Raw genomic sequence first — 17,652 nt, forward strand, 5'->3', positions numbered from 1 at the left:
ACACGTCGGGGCGGGCCCCCGGGGCCGTCGGAGGAAAGCGGGGCCCGGGGGGGCCGGGCCGTGCGCCGGGGCGGCGGGGGGGGGGCACGGCGGCGCTCGGGGCTGCCGGAGCCGGGCCGCCGGGTCGCCGCTGCCGGCTGCCATTTCAGCGCGCCGCCGCTCGCCGCCTCCCTCCCTTCCTCCCTCCCTCCCTCCCTCCCTCCCTCCATTTTCTCGGCGGCTGCCGCCGGTGCCGGCCCCGTCCCCGCCGCCGGGCCGAGCCCGCCGCCGCCGCGCCCGCCGCCCCCCCATGCAGCCCCGCGGCGGCCCCCCCGCACACGCCCAGCCGCGGGGCCGCCTCCCGGCATGAGGAGCTGCAAGATGGTGCGGGTGGCCAGCGTGCTGGGGCTGGTGATGCTGAGCATCGCGCTGCTCATCCTCTCCCTCATCAGCTACGTCTCGCTCAAGAAGGACAACATCTTCGGCGCGCCCCGCGCCGCCGGCGCGGGGGGGCCCCGCATGTACATGTTCCACGCGGGATTCAGGTGAGGCCGGCCTGGGGGGGCTGCCCGGCCGGGCGCGGCCCGGGGGCGGGGGCCTTCCCGTCCCGCCCGTCCCACCCGCGGCCCCCACGGCACCCCCGCACCCGCTCCCCGCTGCCTGCAGCCGGTGCCGGGGAAGCCCCGGCGCTGCTCGGCGGGGCCCCGCGGGAAGGCCCCGGGAAGGCCCCGCGGCCCCGGCCCGCTGCCCGCGGCCCGGCACGGCCCCGCCGCCGCTCCCCCGCGGCCCGGGGACACGGCGCCCCGAGGGCACGCCGCCCCTGCCCGGCCCATCCGTGCTGCCCCATCCCCGGGGCCGCGGGAGGCGGGCGGCACCCCCGGACCGCGGGGCCCCCGGGCCGGGCGTGGGAACCTCGGCGCCTCGGGGGGGGCTGCGGGGTGGGCAGCGGCTGGCACGGCTCGGCACGGCCCGGCACGGCTCGGCACGGCCCGGCACGGCCCGGCACGGCCCGGCACGGCTCGGCACGGCCCGGCACGGCTCGGCACGGCACGGCTCGGCACGGCTCGGCACAACACGGCCCGGCCCGGCCCGGCCCGTCGGGGAGCGGCGCGGAGCAGCCGGCGCTGTCCGTGGTGCTGCCGCCCGGCTCGGGGCGCGGGTCGGGCTCGGCTGGAGACGGGGTGCGGCCTGCGTGTGCCCCGTGCGTGTGCCCCCGGGTGTGTGCCCCTGGGTGTGTGCCCCTGGGTGTGCCCCCGGGTGTGTGCCCCGTGCGTGTGCCCCTGGGTGTGCCCCTAGTGTGCCCCCGTGCCCGTGTGGGTCCGTGCGCTCCTTTGCAGGTCGCAGTTCGCGCTGAAGTTCCTGGACCCCTCGTTCGTGCCCATCACAAACTCCCTGACCCACGAGCTGCAGGAGAAGCCCTCCAAGTGGGTGTTCAACCGGACCGCGTTCGCGCACCAGAGGTGAGCGCTCGGCGCCCGCTCGCCCCCTCTCACCTTCCCTGAGGTTATCCCCTTCCCCCGCGGGTTTAAGAAAATGCAATCTGGGGCTGCTAAATACTCCGAGTTCTGAGTAATTCGCCAGCCGTGAGAAACAAAGGCTGAATCAGAGCATTTCCCAAGATGGTTACAGTTATCGTGGAGGAATTGATTATTTCAGAGCAGGACACCAAGCTGCAACATGCATCCTTTTACCAAACAGAACATGACCCAGTTTCCCAGAGTGCGAGAGAAATTGTCATTTATCAAGATAAATGGCTGGCTGCTTAAAACTCGAAACAAATCAGCCTGTAGCAGCCATGAAGTGCCACGTTCACGGAGGGCAGAACGCGCCCAGCACGACTTCCCAGCCGCCAGCAGCTCTCAGCGAGTGCGGTGCGGCTCTGCCTCCTGGCACCGCTCCGGCCCACCGGGCGGGCTGGGGGCGGCTCGGGGGGGCCACCAAGCCCGGACCCCCCTGAGGTGCCCTCACTGCACATTGGCTTCTGCCTCCCGTTCACAAGGTGCGCTGACTTTCACGGCCTCGTGGCAATAGAAGGAGTTTCTCGGTTCCTTAAGCTTCCTCAGAGCCGCCCTGTACTTCATGTGAAGCAAAATGGGCTTTTCTTTTCCTCACCGTGATGTGAACTCGGTGATGTCTGCCCAGCCTCTGTTATTTATTGGCCTTACTGCAGTATTTATATACAGCAGTGAAGTTAAAGAAAACAGAATCCTTTAGCCGTTTAAGATAGCTACTGCCATCTTGGCTCTGGCTTTGTCGTGATGAATGCCTGCTGGTTTAGAGGCCGCACCGTGACTGTTCACATATCCCACCCGCGAAACATGAACGCGGGTCCCTCAGCCCTGCAGAGCGGGGCCACTGCAGCCCTGCAGCACCAGCACGCGGGGCCTGGGCCTCTCTCCTCCCTTCTGGTCGCTCTCCAGTGCCAGGGCAGCACTGCTGCAGGCACAGCAGGCCGGTGATGAACTTCCAGCACTGCCAAATGCTGCCCACCGCCCATAAGGAGCCCAAAAGAAGCCGATAAGGAGCTGTGGGCCTCCGAGAGGCGATGGCACTTTGCCTGCCCCATCCCTTCCCTGGGATCTCCCCGGCTGGTGTGCCCCCCCCCGTAGTATGGCTTCATTCCTGGCACCACCATCTCATTCTTAATAAATAACTCAGTGTCACCCCTCTGTTGGTTTTAGCTAATGCCTCAGGATCTGCCTCTGCATTTGTCTGTCAGCCATAACCCATAATTAGGGTACCCAGTGGGACTCCATTAATGCTTAGACATTGGAGGATGCGAGCTGGAAGCAAGGTTGTTTGTTTTCCATAAACATGAGCAAATAAAGTGGTATTGGTTTTCTAATTTTATGCCCTGCTAGGGAAATTCCTGAGCAGGGTTGGTTTTGTTTGTTTTTTTGTGTTCCTAATAACCCTTGCAAAGATGCTGGCATGCTTGCTCAAAAAAGACATTAAGGAATTATGTTTACATAAAGGGAGACAGTGACTGTCACTTGTTTTGTGACTCAAAGCTTCTTAATGAGAACACAAGAAGTACTTGTATTTAAAAAATCAGCTACGTTACTGTTAATTCAGCTGGACTTCTTGGTTTTGCTTCAAATGCGTCATGGCAAACACAATATCCATCATTACCAGAGATCCGTGGTCCAGAACTGAGTGAAATATGTGCAGAGAACAGCAGCAGCAGCAAACTCTTCCACCAGGCATGTTGCAGCACAAACAGAAATGCGTTTCACCCTACACTTCAGGAAGGTGAACGTGGGAAGTGTATGCTGTTACATTCCTCACATTTATATGGTGAATCCGGTATTTTAATCCTGACACTATTGCAGCAGACATGGACACATCCTTAGCTGGCATCAGTCAGGACAGGCCAGTAAAGCCAAGCGGAGTACTAAGTGAGCAGCCAGCTCCATCGTTCCTATTTATGTATATTAATTTTAAAGCCATTGCACCACATTGCTCAGGAAACTGCTTTGCTGCATTTAAAAAAAAAAAAAAAAAAAAAAGGTAAGTCTAGCTGGAAATAAATCTCTCCACCACAGAAAAGGGAGAAATATAACTCAATGTTTTCTTTTGTTTTTCTGTTTTATTTTAGGCAAGAAATCCTTCAGCATGTCGATGTAATAAAAAATTTTTCTTTGACCAAGAATAGTGTTCGGATTGGACAGCTGATGCATTATGATTATTCCAGCCATAAGTACGTTTTTTCTATTAGTAATAACTTCAGATCACTGCTTCCAGACGTGTCACCGATCCTGAATAAGCATTACAACATTTGTGCCGTGGTTGGAAATAGCGGAATCCTGACCGGGAGTCAGTGCGGACAAGAAATAGATAAATCTGATTTTGTTTTTCGTTGCAATTTTGCTCCAACTGAGGCATTCCAAAAAGATGTTGGAAGGAAAACCAATCTCACAACCTTCAACCCCAGCATCCTGGAGAAGTATTACAACAATCTTTTGACCATTCAGGATCGCAACAATTTCTTTTTAAGTCTAAAAAAGCTTGATGGAGCCATTCTTTGGATCCCGGCTTTTTTCTTCCACACATCAGCAACAGTCACAAGAACACTGGTTGACTTCTTTGTTGAGCATAGAGGGCAACTAAAGGTCCAGTTGGCTTGGCCAGGAAATATAATGCAACATGTTAACAGGTGCGTATTTTTCTTTCACATTTAACTTGTCAAAATACATATTTCTCTCCATACCAATACAACTGCATTTATTTTTCTGTTCACGACTAACCTGATAGGCACTGTCTAGCAAGTCAGGACCCGGTACCGTCTGCTTTCAAAGCAAACGCAGTTTTGTTATTGTTTCAGTAAGTGCTTCAGTTATTTCTGTACGGATTTATACTGAGGCACATCTGAGGTGGGCTGCTTGTGCGCACAGGGCGTGCTCTGCCATGGGCTCTGCTCCTGCCGGGGCTCCGCAGAGACAGAAGGAGTACGGAGGAGTTGAGTGAGATTCTGCATGAGAAAAGCACCACTTATAGAAGAACTTGCTCTTCCTAGCTAGCAAATGGGGATGCTAACAGACATCTGCAGCAAATCTGTAGTAATTTATACAAGGAAAATGTGGCGCATGTGACCAGGAGCCAGTGAATCTACCTTTCTGGATAAGGCACTGCTTTTCCAGGTTAAAAAACAAAAAGACATCAGAAGGGGATCACAAAAGAGAATCAGACTGGTAATAAGGTAGTTCTGCAGTGCTGTTCATTACAGACTGACCAGAACAGCAATCCTTACCTTGCTGGGGCTAACAGCTGTGAGCACTGACGGTCTCCATGCAGTGATTTTTTCCTTTTTTTTTCTTACAACAAACCCGTGGCATTATGTGTACCCTATGCTAACGCGCCTTTGTTCTTTTTCACAGGTACTGGAAAAACAAACACCTGTCACCCAAGCGGCTGAGCACAGGTATTCTCATGTATACACTTGCTTCTGCCATATGCGAAGAGATTCACTTGTACGGATTCTGGCCGTTCGGGTTCGACCCCAACACAAGGGAAGACCTCCCATACCACTACTATGATAAGAAAGGAACAAAGTTCACAACCAAGTGGCAGGAGTCCCACCAGCTGCCTGCAGAGTTCCAGCTGCTCTACAGGATGCACGGTGAAGGACTGGCCAAACTGACCTTGTCGCATTGTGCCTAAGAACCTAATCTTGAAGTGCCAAATGATTGTCTAAAAAGTGCCCAAATCTGAGTTAAACATTCTTCAGATACAATTCTAAAAAAAAAAATAATAATAGCCACCCTAAAATATTTTCCATAATATAAAGATGCTTTTTAATCACCCTTGTCACTGTTCATCAAAGGGTTTAAGCATATTTAGCAGTGCAGAAGCATTTATCAGATTCTGTGGATGCTATTCATGCAGCAGCACAGCAAAGTTGAAATATTTTGCATTTATATATATGCTATGAAGTATGTTTTAAAATCTTTTCCTATTTCAGCATTCCACTAAATGCCTCTAAACATCTTAAGTCAATTGTTCCTTTCAGATTAGAATTAGGAGTGCTAATTTTAAAAGGTATCGCTTCTCTTGTATACATTGCTATTAGTAGCTCAGCATCCATCTGGTTGGCGTGGCTGACTGACAAAGCCACCCAGAATCCCAGTTTATTATCACTTACAAGTTCTTCAGCAAGGATCCCAAATTTCCACAGCTTGCATATTTTCGTATTTACTGAATTTTACATTTTTTTAAGACCTCATGGAAAAGGTGAGAATACAGCTTGTACTTTAGCTAGGCATTTGTATTACTCTTAGAATACTCCAGTGTTTTAAGTCAGCTGGGGCCACACCCTAGTCCAAATTAGACCGACTGAAACATTTTCATTCACATCTGTGTGACGCTATTTGGTCTTTTAATTTTGAAGTTGAAATACCAAACGGGCGGCCGTAGGTCTCTGTGGAGTGTCTACCCCGCGGCGAGGCGAGCCCCAGCGCGGCGCCAGGCCGTGCGCCCCTCTCGAGGCCGTGTCCTCGGTGGGAAGCACCCTTTGGGAGACAACGTCTCCTCGGCTGTGAGCACACGGAGCCCGTGCCCGTACTGCGGCACAGGGAGCCGCCGGGAGCACCCATTTACCCCCGCGTGCAGCCAGGCTCCCACGCCGCTCGCTGCGGCGCATGGCGGCGGTGCGGAAGAGGCCCCACGTAGCACCCGGCCCCTCGCGAGGTGTGCGGGCCGTGCAGGGAGGGCTGGCAGGCCTCCTCAGCCCGGATAACGGGATGGGGCAGCCGGCACCAGAAGCCCCGTCTGCCGCTGCCCATGCCTCGCAGTGCTCCACGCCGCTCGGCAGAGGTGCGCCCGGCCGTCCCTCCGGCCCAGCCCCACCAAGCACCCACGAGGGTGAGCGGGTCGGGGGGAGCCAGGCAGGCAGGCAACGGCATGAAATCAGGACTTCCAAGTTCCTAAAAAATGGCTTTTAAAGGGAAGCGAGTGTAGCAGGAGCACAGGGAACAGGAAATGCAATTACTGGATTTCCCCATTTACATCCCTAAGTCCACGGTCAGACAACTGAATTAGTGGCCTCGTTTTCCGGTCACAAACAGTCAGTGCGGTCAAAGGGAGACACAGCTTTCTAAGTACCTTTGAAAATCAGGCTGTTTGCAAAAAGGACAAATCTTAGGGTCACGTATTTGAAAATCTTGGCCATGATGTCTCAGGATAAAGGAGTCTGTAAAGTACCTTTTTCTAATTAAAACGAGTATGCTTAAAAGTATTTTAACATTTTTATATTATTCTGTATGACGCTGAGAACTGACTATACACTGAAAGAAGATGCAAAAGACAATTTAAAATCATACCTTAAAATTGCACCTTTTAGTTTTTCAGTGACTCCGTACCCACACGCAGACGTAGGAAGAGGGCAGGGGGCTCCGGTACCACACAAACTCGGAGCGACCGGGAGCATCGCCCGGTGCCCACAGCCAGCCCCGCGCCCCCAGACCGGCCCCTGGGCCACCCGGCTCCCTCCCGGCCCGGTCTCATCCCCGGCCCCTCAAAGCACCCCCAGCCACAACAGGCACCTCCTGCGCTTTGGGGGGAAAAGCCACCGCATCCGCCACACGACCAAATTCAGCCTATTCCGGCAGGGAGGTACGTCATCCCTCTGCACTGTCTGCAAATACCGAGAGTTATAAAGCCCTTTGGAAAATCCCCCCTTCTTCCCTATTTAGTTATCCAGCATTTTCCGGCTTTTACTTTTGCAATGGGCGTTTAGAGCTGTGGAAGGGGCTTGGATGCTCTTTGGCATGGCATGCCGGCCTGCTGCCCACGAGTGACTTCAGACGCACTTGTGTAGAAACCTCCTGACTGCGAAGTTCTCTTTCCCAGGGCGTAATTCTGCATCAGCTCTGCTGGCATCTCCGGCTTTCCTTGCTGTCGCAATCGTCCTGCGCTCACCACTGTTCGTACAGCAGAGTATGACTTCTAGCAAATGTGATTATGAAGACATAGCTGTGTAGTAACGCTAGCGTGTTATGCCATGTGGTGCTTTTATTATTAATATTGCCATTTATTATTTGTGTTGTGGTAGCAGGTGAGGGCCGCAGTCAGGGATCGGAGCGCGGCCGCGCAGGGTGATGCAGAGCAGGACAGCCGGCCCCGCTATTCCCAGGTGACGGACCCAGAGCGCAGGGTCCCCCGGTGCTGAGGTTGGCAGGATGGCACCCGCGGGCGGTCGGCCCTGCCCTGCTCAGCACGGTGCCCAGGGGAACGCGGCGGCAGCCGGGCTGAGCGCGGGGCTGGGCTCAGCCGCCCTCCAGCCAAGGGGCCAGGCTGCCCCGGCCCGAAACACTGCTGGCAGTGAGCAGGGGCAGGGAGCACCCGGCCCAGCTGAGCCCGGCCACAAAGCCTTCTCCAGGTGCCAGAGCACACCCTAAAACAGCAAAAGAGAAATGACACAGGGAAGGAAGGATTCTGCGCTAATTGCTCATGACGTACCGTAACTAATCATCTCTGATATAACTTGCTGTGGAGCTGTACAGTAGAGGCACGTTTGCTAGGGCAGGCGAATCGCTCTGCAGTCGGTGCGCAGCGGAGTGTGCGGCTCGGCCGGGAGCCCTGGGGAGCAAAGGGCCCCCCCACGCCCTGCGGCCCGGCCTGTGACGCCCGCTGGCCCCTGCTTAGCGGCAGCTATTTTGATTAAGGGGCAGGCTATCAGCTTCGTGTCAGGAGAGGTCATTTTTAATCAGCAAATTAAAGAAATATGAACAATTATCATTATATTTGCTTGAATGTGGAGGCCAGCGCACTCTATACAGTTTTCAGCTGCTGGCTCTCAATGGCAAATTTGCACTGGCAGGTCTTGCTTGGCTGCTGCGTATTGTTTACTTGACATAACTACTTTAAATTAGACGTACTCGCAAGTAAATGTCCATAGCCTAAACACACGTATTTCCATCTGTGTGCCTCTGTGCCTCCGGGGCTGTTTTTGCTGCAGGGAGCACAGTCCGGCCGAGCCCTTGCTCTGGGGGCACCACTGCGGCCCTGCGGGGAGGCTGTGGCTGCTGGGCAGGCGCACGGGACCCCCGGTGTCCCCAGCAGGGCTGGTGGCACAAGTGTTTCCCGTGGCTGAGCCGAGGGGAGCGGCCGGGGGCAGCTCCTGCCCTGGCATTGCTGTGAGAGGAGCGGGGAAGGGAGCAGCGGCACTGCCAGGGCCTCCGTCCGTCTGTCCTGGCAGTGCGTGCCTTCCGTCTGTTCAGAACGACTGCTCTAGAGCACCCGTGTTAGAAGATAATCAGTAAACTTAGAAGCTGAAACCAAAAACCTAAATTGCCCCGAGGCAGTTCTTTAAATTGTCGTAGTTTATTTTTTAAAATGTAAACGACTTCCGTAACTGCAGCAAAGCCAGGAAGATGCCCGCGTGTGGAAGGCCTGTTCTCCCGACGGCTGCCGTCGGTTCTGTGGTGGACTGTGGGGGAAAGCTGTCTGACACAGCGCGGGCTTCGTTTGGCCTCCCTGACTCAGGCGCCTCTTAGGTTCCTCCTGCTCGCAGTGAGGCCTGACCCGAGGCAGAGGGGGGCCAGGGCACGGTGCCGGTCCCAGGGGACAGCGGTCACCGCCGAGCTGCTGCTGCGCGGCGGCACAAAGAGGCGCCGAGTGCAGAGAAGGCAGCGTGGAAACGACTGCAAATATTCGGAAATGGGAGCACAGAAAAATTATTGACAAAGGGCCATATTATATCATTGATTTTTAAGCAAAACTCCCCATTGATTTTTCAGAACCACATTGAACATTTCAGAATCATTGATTTTAATGGGGAGTTCTGCCCCAAAATCAATGGCGCAATACAGCCCAAAGTAAATTGCTTCTTAGTATCAATATTTTTTGTCCGAGCTGTTGCAATGTGGAAAACCATCTTTAAAATGTGCATCTTTTGTTTCTGCCTGTTTCCTCAGATCTCTTTGAATTCTGCTCTTCTTAGAGACCAAAGGGGAAGGGCAGGCTGTGCTGGCTGCGCGGGCGGCTCTGCTCCCCAGGCGGGTAAAGACCCTCCTGGTTCCTCAGGCCCAGGGCTGGGCTTCTTTCTCAAGCCCCGCTTTCAGGCTGGTTTTCCTGTAGAACCCCGTGTTAGGGGCTTGATCCTTAACCAGGGCAGAAAACGGCATTTTTTTAAAAAGGCGAGCGTGCTCCTGCCTGGCTCCCAGCTGCAGGAAGATGCCAGCTGCAGCCCTGCGTCCTCAGGACAGCAAATCCCAGCTGCGTTTGTTATCGTGCTGGCTAGACTCTTCCTCTGCTTTTGTTTGGCCCAAAATCTTCCTGCTGCTCTTTATCTAAATGAATTCATGACGGTTCAGGGAAAATATACACTATCACTGAATGTCTAGACAAACAAATACAGCTAAATGAAAGTATGCGTAATGCAGTGTGATCAATACTCGTAAGTACAAAACATTTCAGTTTACAAAGTCGAGAGAAGGCCTCCGACTAGCTCCGGGGACAGCCGAGGACGTGCCCCGCGCTGGGATGGGGCCGTCGGCCGGGAACGGGAAGGAGCAGGTGTACATAGGAATGGAAACACGCGTGTTACCTTTCCTCCTTTTACGCATCTTCGTTTTGTGTTTTAGTTGCTTGCATCTTTTCAGTGAATGGTAGCAGGATACATTTAAAAAAGGCGTTTTGGCTACCAGTTTTAGTTGTGGAGTATACCAAAAAGCAAGTAGTTGTGAAATATAACTAACTGTGAATGAAGGTTGCAAAACAAATCGTTTAGGAAGCAGGTTTTCTGTAAATGAATGTGTCTATTCAAACGGCTATACAGTTCAATGCCTGATGGAGTTGTTTTCAATAAAAAGATAAATATTAAAAAAAAAAGAGAAAAAAATGCCATAATTGTAATAAAGGATTCATTATTTAATGGCCATACTAAAAGTATTATTTATTTTTAAATGGCTAATGTTCACAAAGGGCCAGAGTACACTCTCAGGTGAATGGCATGCGAAGCTGCACATGTTGTGAGATATGTTGCAAGCAGAACTGGCATTGAGTCTTGCTCCCCCTGAAGAGTCTCTGTTGGCTTCAGAGCGATCAGGATCGGGCCTGCAGACTGACATGTTTTGTACCAGGTGTGGCTGCACATCTGAGGTTTGGATGTGGCCTGCACAGTGCATTGTGCATGTAAATACGTCGTCACATTTGTGAGCAAGGAGCCTGGTTCTTTCTGTAAAGGAGTACCGCATACTTGTCGTGACCATAGTTTGTGGAGAAAAACGCGATGATTCATTTTGAATCTTCCAGCAATGTTATTGTTTGGTGTGAATGTGCCTGCAACATTGACTCATGTGCCAAAACACAATATTGAATGCATTGTTTTTAAATAAAATGTTTTATTGTGCATTGGAAGTCTGTAAAACTCAACTGCGTCCACTTCTTCCTTTCGTATTTTCTTAACTGCCTGCTGTCAATAATAATTAATGGCCTGAATTGGAGGGCTTTTCCGTGCCGTAGGCACACGCTGCAGAGCGCCTGATCACCATTTTAATCAAAAACCGTTCCATATTGCACAGGATACACTGTGTGGTTGGAAATACGCTCAGACAAATTATGCGACAGTGTGCCACGAATGCTGCACCCTAGCAGAACAAACACGGCCCGGCGCAGCCCCAGCTGTATTGCAGGCGCTGGGCTAGGCAAGAGCCAGTCATCGGGGATACGGTGTCTCGGTTCAAGCCCTTCGCTGCCGATTCCTCTCGAGATACCCGTGACAGATGCTCAGTGGATGAAACGGCGCTTGCTTTTCTTGGCCTCGTGCCTGGCGTACGAATCTCCAGGAGCGATGTGCGGTGCTCGCTAGCACCCGATCTCACCCGCACAGCTCGATAGCCCCACCAAAGACCTGAAGAACGGACTGCCGTTATCCCCGGCCGTGCCGCACGGCCCCGGCTGGCAGCCCGGGTTCCCCATGCTGCTTCTGCATCAGGCTGATTAGTGCAAATTACCCTTCATGCTAATGAGCCCAAGCAGCTAATGCACTCCCCCACTAGCAGTGATTTTTTTTCTCCTGACTGAGGTACACGGGCAGACTAGTCACTGGTACAAACACACCGGGGGCTTCGTGTGGCCCCCTCCCCACGCCGGCTGTGGGATGAGCTGTCAGGAGTCCAGCCCTCTGACCTGGGGCTGGGTGCTAATGCAGAGGCAAGCTGATTTGCCCACCTTTCCCTTCAAGCTGGTATACCACAGAATCACACAATCACAGAATTGTAGGGGTTGGAACGGACCTCAAGAGATCACCAGGTCCAACGATTCTTTTTCTATGGTTATTGTGCAAGCTCCAGGCATGTTTATGCCGATGAAACTGATGTTAAATAACACCAAAAACGCCCCATCAAAAATCCCCACTCAGGAATAATTGGCCCGTGGAAATACTTGCGTGGACGAATGCTGGGTGAGCTCCAGGAATCCACGCCTATCTGCAGAGACCCACAGCCCACGACATTAACCCTTAGCGGGTTCCCACACTGCGAAGGCGTCGGTGGGCAGAGCGAGCGGCACCGTCCCAGCCCACCCCAGCCCTCAGAGCGCACCCCCATGCCTGGCCTGACCCCATCGCAAGTCCACCCTGAGTGCTAACCCCGTCCTCCGACAGGCTCGCAGCTCCTCCCGGCTGAGCGCTGCCCTCCCGTTTAACAAGCGTCCTCGGCAGCCCGTCATGCCGGCTGGTAATGAAAATATTGAGCAGAGCCCGGCTAGGACTGACCCCTGCAGGACCCTTCCCGATACCTCCCCCCATCCCGACGGCGAACCACCGACAACTACCTCAGCTCCCTACCAACAGCTCCTCCCTGCAGAGCCGCAGACCAGCTCGCTCCTTGGGCTTCTTGCCATTAACAACTTACCAGAAGTTTTACTTCTGAACTCCCTTGCTAGCTCCTTCATTTGTGCCTCAGGCTCAAATCTTCTTCTTACATTTTGTGTGCTACTCTTTTATATTCATCCTTGCTCATCTGACTACTAACCACTTGCTTGCTTTTTAGGTTTTTAGGGTCTGTGATTTAGCCCAGGTGCGCTCTCAGCTCACTTCCCATCCTCTTTCCATGCTCAGTGACTTTGGGTTTGTGTCCTCAATGCCCTTTCTGTGAGGAGCTGCCGGACATGCCGAGCAACTTCTCCTCCTGTGTTTTCTGGGCTCTCACCGTCCTGGTCTCTGAGTTCAGCAACACCCATTTCCTTTTCTCTGCTTCTTAGGAAGGTGAGCTCTGTGTCTTCCTGGTTCCTCGCACCCACTGCCTCCCATTATCATTCTCAACTCCGTAAACCAAACCTGGAGCAAATCCACTTACACATTTCTTGGACAACCCCTTGGTTCTAGACACACACATATTTCTTCTCTGGGACAGATTACACATGGGGAACAGTCAACAGCATTACCCCATTGCATGTTTTCAAAGCACAGCGCTGCTGCTCGCGGGGACTCGGCCGCCCCAGAGCCACCCGCGAGGCCCAGCACCGCTCCAGGCTGCCACCAGCAGGGAGGTGCCTCTGCCCCTGCCCCCCGCTGCCTGGGGCACGCAGCGAGCATCGAGTGGTGCTCCCAGAGGTTTGCACATCCCAGCTGCAGACATCAAAGGACCGCAGCAGTCTCCGATCCTACGGGAGCGGTGTCCGTGCTGCGGCGATGCGGAGGGAGCTCTTCCTCTGGCTGCGATTAAAGGCCCCAGCCAGGCGCGGCCCAGCAGCCCTGGGCACAGAGGACGTTGTGTGCCCTGGGCCTCCTCACCGCGCCGTGTGGTGAGGCCAGGAGGCCGAGGGGACCTCACGACACACAGGGGCAGCCCCTCGGCTCCTGGGTCACCTGTGTCAGCGGGCATTTGGGGCAGACTCACGCCTACTGGATTCCAGCCAGGGCTCAGAACCGCTCAGCCTCCTCGCAGGGTGGATCTGGAGCCCCGAGAGCTGTCATTGTGCTGTGTCAGAGCCGATCGATCGTTTCTCCTCTATTTCTGCACAGTGGCCACTTTCCAGGCCAAGAGAGGACTTGCTGCTTGCCTCGACCCTGCTTGGGTTCCCTGTCGGCTCCTTGAAAGGAGCTTTGCCCTGGGCTTTTTGACACTCACCTGGATTCCCAGAGCCACATTTCCCTGGCTGGAAGGGGCTGTAACAAGCACCGGCTCAGCCAGCAGCGTGGCACGTGTGGCACACGTGGCATACATGATACACATGGCACACGCAGGGACCCCGCACCACGGCCATCCCTGCAGCAGGAGCAGCGTGACTTAGAGGCTGCGCTGCTGCTGAAGCCACCGTCTTATTTTTAAGTTCTCACAGTGGTTAGTCACCCACTATTTAAAAATGCTTTAGCTCTCTGGTCTTTTATTAGAGGCAGTCTGTGGGTATTGGATCCCTTTACGCCCTTACGAAATGAAGAGGATATCCAGCAATAAGTGCGTTCTGTACCCACAAATTCCTCTTTACTGCCTAGCTCAGTGCCTGTGAAGGCAGTGCCTGAGCGCACGGGCTCCCTCCCGCCTCTGTCTGAGACTTACCAGCACCCATGCCCTGGTGGGGCTCTGCGGGGAACCTCGGTCTTGGGGTTTGGGCCGCCAGGCCGCGGACTCTGACGGCAGAAGGCTGGGGCTGAGCGAGAGGGAGCAGCGTGCCCTCCTCGCACCAGGCACGCTCAGAGTTAACGGCTGCAGCGCGTGCCCGTGGTGCCTCATTTGTTAACATCTCCTGTTCGGGATTTTTCTCCCTCTAACCACTGCTGAAACCTAAACAATTGCCAAATCGATCTACATTGTCAGCGTTTATTGTCTGGCAATACTGGCTAGGGGCTATTTTGGGATACCAAACTCAAAAATTATGTATAAAGTGATAACTTAGGTGCTCACCTGTATATCTAAAAATTCTAATCCAGTTCCCGGCAATTCTTCATAAAAGCTTATCTGCAGAAACTAGAGATCAGCTGCCACATAATCTAGTTCCCTCCCGATTAATGCGGGATCAGTTCTACAATACATGTTATACTACTGTGTTCAGTCTGGTTTAAACATGTATGTTACTATATCAGGACAATAAATGCACATATGCCTAAAAAAAAAAATGCTATCGGCTTGTAAGATCTAGTGGGGTACTGCCTACATGCCTGTTTTGCCATTGTTGGTACAAAGTGCATGCCATGAAACCGAAACAAAAAATTTTGTTCTTCCTGCACCATTCCAGGGTGCAGAACTTGGCAAGTTTTGTGGGTTTGGGTATTTATGTCGCAGCAGTGCCTGTGCCTTTCATTTTCCTCTACGGTGAGATTCTAATGCTTGTGTGTGTCTCCTGCCCCCTGTACAAACCATTGCATCCCTAACTTTTCTCTCCGCTGAAGCTGTGGCCCACACCAGGCTCATGCGGGCACAGGAAGTGCTCGTGGCAGGGGCAGGTGTACCTGCCAACGTGGGCCCCATCCTGCCCGCAGCGTCCCCACCTCGCCGCACGGGGACACCCACCCCGTGCTGACCCCGCTGTGCACCAGCCCTGCCTGGTCTCTCCGCACCAGCGTCACCGTTTCCCAACACTTCCCACAAACCAAACAACCTGGGGTCCTCCCCCTCCCAAGATAAATATTGCAGACTGGAGCCAGCTTTAATCTTTAACCACGGCCCTGGCAGCCAAGTGTGCCATCAGCCATGCTGCGGGTGGCCCTGCCACCCTCTGAATGGGGGCCATTCCCCAACCCACAGAGAGCAGGATCCCACAAGCACCCCGCTCCTCCTCCCCAGCCCCCATCTTCTCCCATCCCCTCTTGGTTCCCCATTTTTTCTCCAGATGTGGGCACCACAGGGCCCGCAATGTCCCTTGACACACAGGCTGCTCTTCCTGCCCCACGGGGATGCACAGGGGCCCCGGGGCACCAGGGCTGGTGGCTGCTCGAGAGTTGTCTCACAAGGGCAGCCCTGCATTTGCTGCTGAGGCCAAGATTTATTGCCCCATAATCCAATTCCTGGTGCAGGGATGGGAGAGGAAAAGTCTTTCACTTCCTATTCCCGCTGCTAGGTCCAAGGCTGGCTCCCTGGAGCCCCAGAGCCTCGGTGACAGGGACAGAGGAGGTGGCAGCCCCTTCCTGGGGCTCACCAAGTTGTCCAGCCGGGGTCTCGCATCCCCAGGTAGCCCCCGAACCATTTTCCTGTTTGTCCATTTGCACTGGATTCAACTTTCTCAGACCTGCTTTATCCTCTAACCTGCTCCCTGTAAAACTCTTCAGGAAACAAATCCCATAACGCCTGACTTGCTTTTTACTGCTAAATAACTGAAATCCTGTCTGGGAGGAGAAAAATCAGGAAGAATGCTGAGTTCTGCTTCTTACGAGCAAAACTTAGTGCCTGGACAGCAGACGCAGCCAGGGCAAGCACTGGTTTTGGGTCCCCTGTGGAGCCATGCCCAGCCCCACTGGTGTCACTGGCATAGCCGCTGGCGTCACCGGGGCTGGAGCTGGCCCCGCTGCCCTCTGCAGAGAAGAAAGTGCTTGCGAGAGCGATTTCAAAATACCAAAAGAAAACACTTGCAATATTTGCTTAAAAGCAGGTGAAAATTATCTGTGCCGCCGCTGGCCCGCTCACGCTGGCTAATTTAGGGGCAAGCCCAGCGGTGCCCATGCCACGTCCCGCGCTAGGGGAGCAGGGCGCAGCCGGGGCGCGGGCACTGACCTCCTCTCCTGCACTTCCCGGCGCTCAGAGCTGCGCTGCCCAGGAGGGCGTTTTTATTTTGGGCAGAGAAAACTTTGCAGTACTTTAAGCAAACAAAGTAAGCTAAAGCCAGTCAAAATGCACCCAGCAATTAATAATTAGAGTAACCGCAGCCAGTTCTCACACCGAGCAGCTGCCCAGTTCAACTCACAACACTTAACGAATGAGCCCAGGTTTGTTATCTTCATCTTAAAGATGTGGGAGGCTTTGGCTCAGGCAGCTGGGAGTGACAGACCCCGGAATCGAGTGACACACATTCACCTGTAATTGTAATAAGCCACCATTTGATCCCCAAATCTTGGGGTTCCTGCTGGACTACAGAAGTTACATGTTTTTTGCCCTCCAGCACAGCCCCCCCTGAAGACTAAGTATGCCCAGATTAATAAAAATGTGGCGTAGTGGCTTCTGAGACACAGGCATGCAGACGGCTTTTCTGAAAGCAAAGGGGATCAATACACAGAAAGGTAAATTAACACGGTTTGCTCTTTGCTTAGCAAAAAAGTTGTATTTCATTTAAGTTATGAAACAGACCAGGTTTTTGCAAACACACAGAGCTACAATAGGGAGCATGATCAGCCCTACTGCTTAGATAACCGGTCACGCTGTGTAGGCGCACTCAGGCTCTTGCTCACGCACAGCCCACGCTCCTCGCTCCTGGCACGGGTAGGATGGGCTCCAGCGACCTGCCCAGTGCCCCCGGCCAGCTCTGGCGAGGTCTCCACAGAGCCCCGCACCTCTGGCAATGCCACGCGCCCGCTGCAAGCTGGGCATGGTGCACTGTCAGTGATGGAGCTGATGGCGTCGGGGCAAGAAGATCCCAACCGCAAATTAACCGGACTTGCTTTCATTTTTTGTATCGACTGCTCTTCTCATTGTGCGTCCATGATTTTATTTACACATTACACATACAGCAAGTGTGCGGGCATGCGGGGAAAGCCCTGCGCACCCCTGCTGTGCCCACAGGCAGGACGAGAGGCAATGGGCACCGGCTGAAATACGTCAGACTCCCTCTGAACACAAGAAACCACCTTTTTTGCTGCATGGGCGGTCAGACACTGGCACAGGTTGTCCAGAAAGGCTGTGGAGTGTCCTTCTGTGGTGACACAAACCCCAGCTGGATGCAGCTGCCCCTGCCTTGGCAGGGGGTGGAGTGCATGGCATCGGAGGTGCCTCCGGCCTGAGCTGTTCTGCGAGAGGGGAAGGGGAAGGCAAGGGATGCTCATACACCTGTGGCACCCGGCTGCCACCCTCTGCTGCCCACCCGTTCTCTCTCCCTGCCCGCCCACCTCAGCACCTCCGCCTCCGGAGGGCTGCGCTTGCCTCTCTTCCCAAAATCAACCACAACTTCTGTCTTCCCCTAGGAAGGACAAAAAGATTTCACGCATAACTTGCCCTGAACAAAGGCACCTCACGCCAGGGCTTTCTTTTTCTTCTTCGTTTCTTTCTTTTCCACCACAGGCTGACAGCAGCAGGGGTGGCTGGGGCG

General features: G+C 54.1%; 1 protein-coding gene across 1 annotated transcript; it reads left to right on the plus strand.

Moving 5' to 3' along the window:
• Positions 1 to 226: 226 nt before the first annotated feature.
• Positions 227 to 6,712, plus strand: ST8SIA3 (ST8 alpha-N-acetyl-neuraminide alpha-2,8-sialyltransferase 3). The gene is made up of 4 exons (XM_066988202.1): positions 227 to 524; positions 1,317 to 1,439; positions 3,578 to 4,135; positions 4,857 to 6,712. Exons 1-4 carry the CDS (start codon positions 346 to 348, stop codon positions 5,137 to 5,139), a joined length of 1,143 nt encoding a protein of 380 aa, XP_066844303.1. The 5' UTR covers positions 227 to 345; the 3' UTR covers positions 5,140 to 6,712.
• Positions 6,713 to 17,652: the final 10,940 nt, after the last annotated feature.

The sequence above is a fragment of the Anser cygnoides genome, chromosome Z (genome assembly GCF_040182565.1).
Source record: "Anser cygnoides isolate HZ-2024a breed goose chromosome Z, Taihu_goose_T2T_genome, whole genome shotgun sequence".
Classification (NCBI taxonomy): Eukaryota; Metazoa; Chordata; class Aves; order Anseriformes; family Anatidae; genus Anser; species Anser cygnoides.

What these genes read in the sequence shown, in the direction of transcription:
- ST8SIA3 (XM_066988202.1), top strand. Translation starts at nt 346, where the DNA reads ATGAGGAGCTGCAAGATGGTGCGGGTGGCCAGCGTGCTGGGGCTGGTG. An exon ending in ATGTTCCACGCGGGATTCAG is followed by an intron (nt 525 to 1,316) that starts GTGAGGCCGGCC and finishes GCTCCTTTGCAG; the next exon opens with GTCGCAGTTCGCGCTGAAGT. An exon ending in ATAATGCAACATGTTAACAG is followed by an intron (nt 4,136 to 4,856) that starts GTGCGTATTTTT and finishes TCTTTTTCACAG; the next exon opens with GTACTGGAAAAACAAACACC.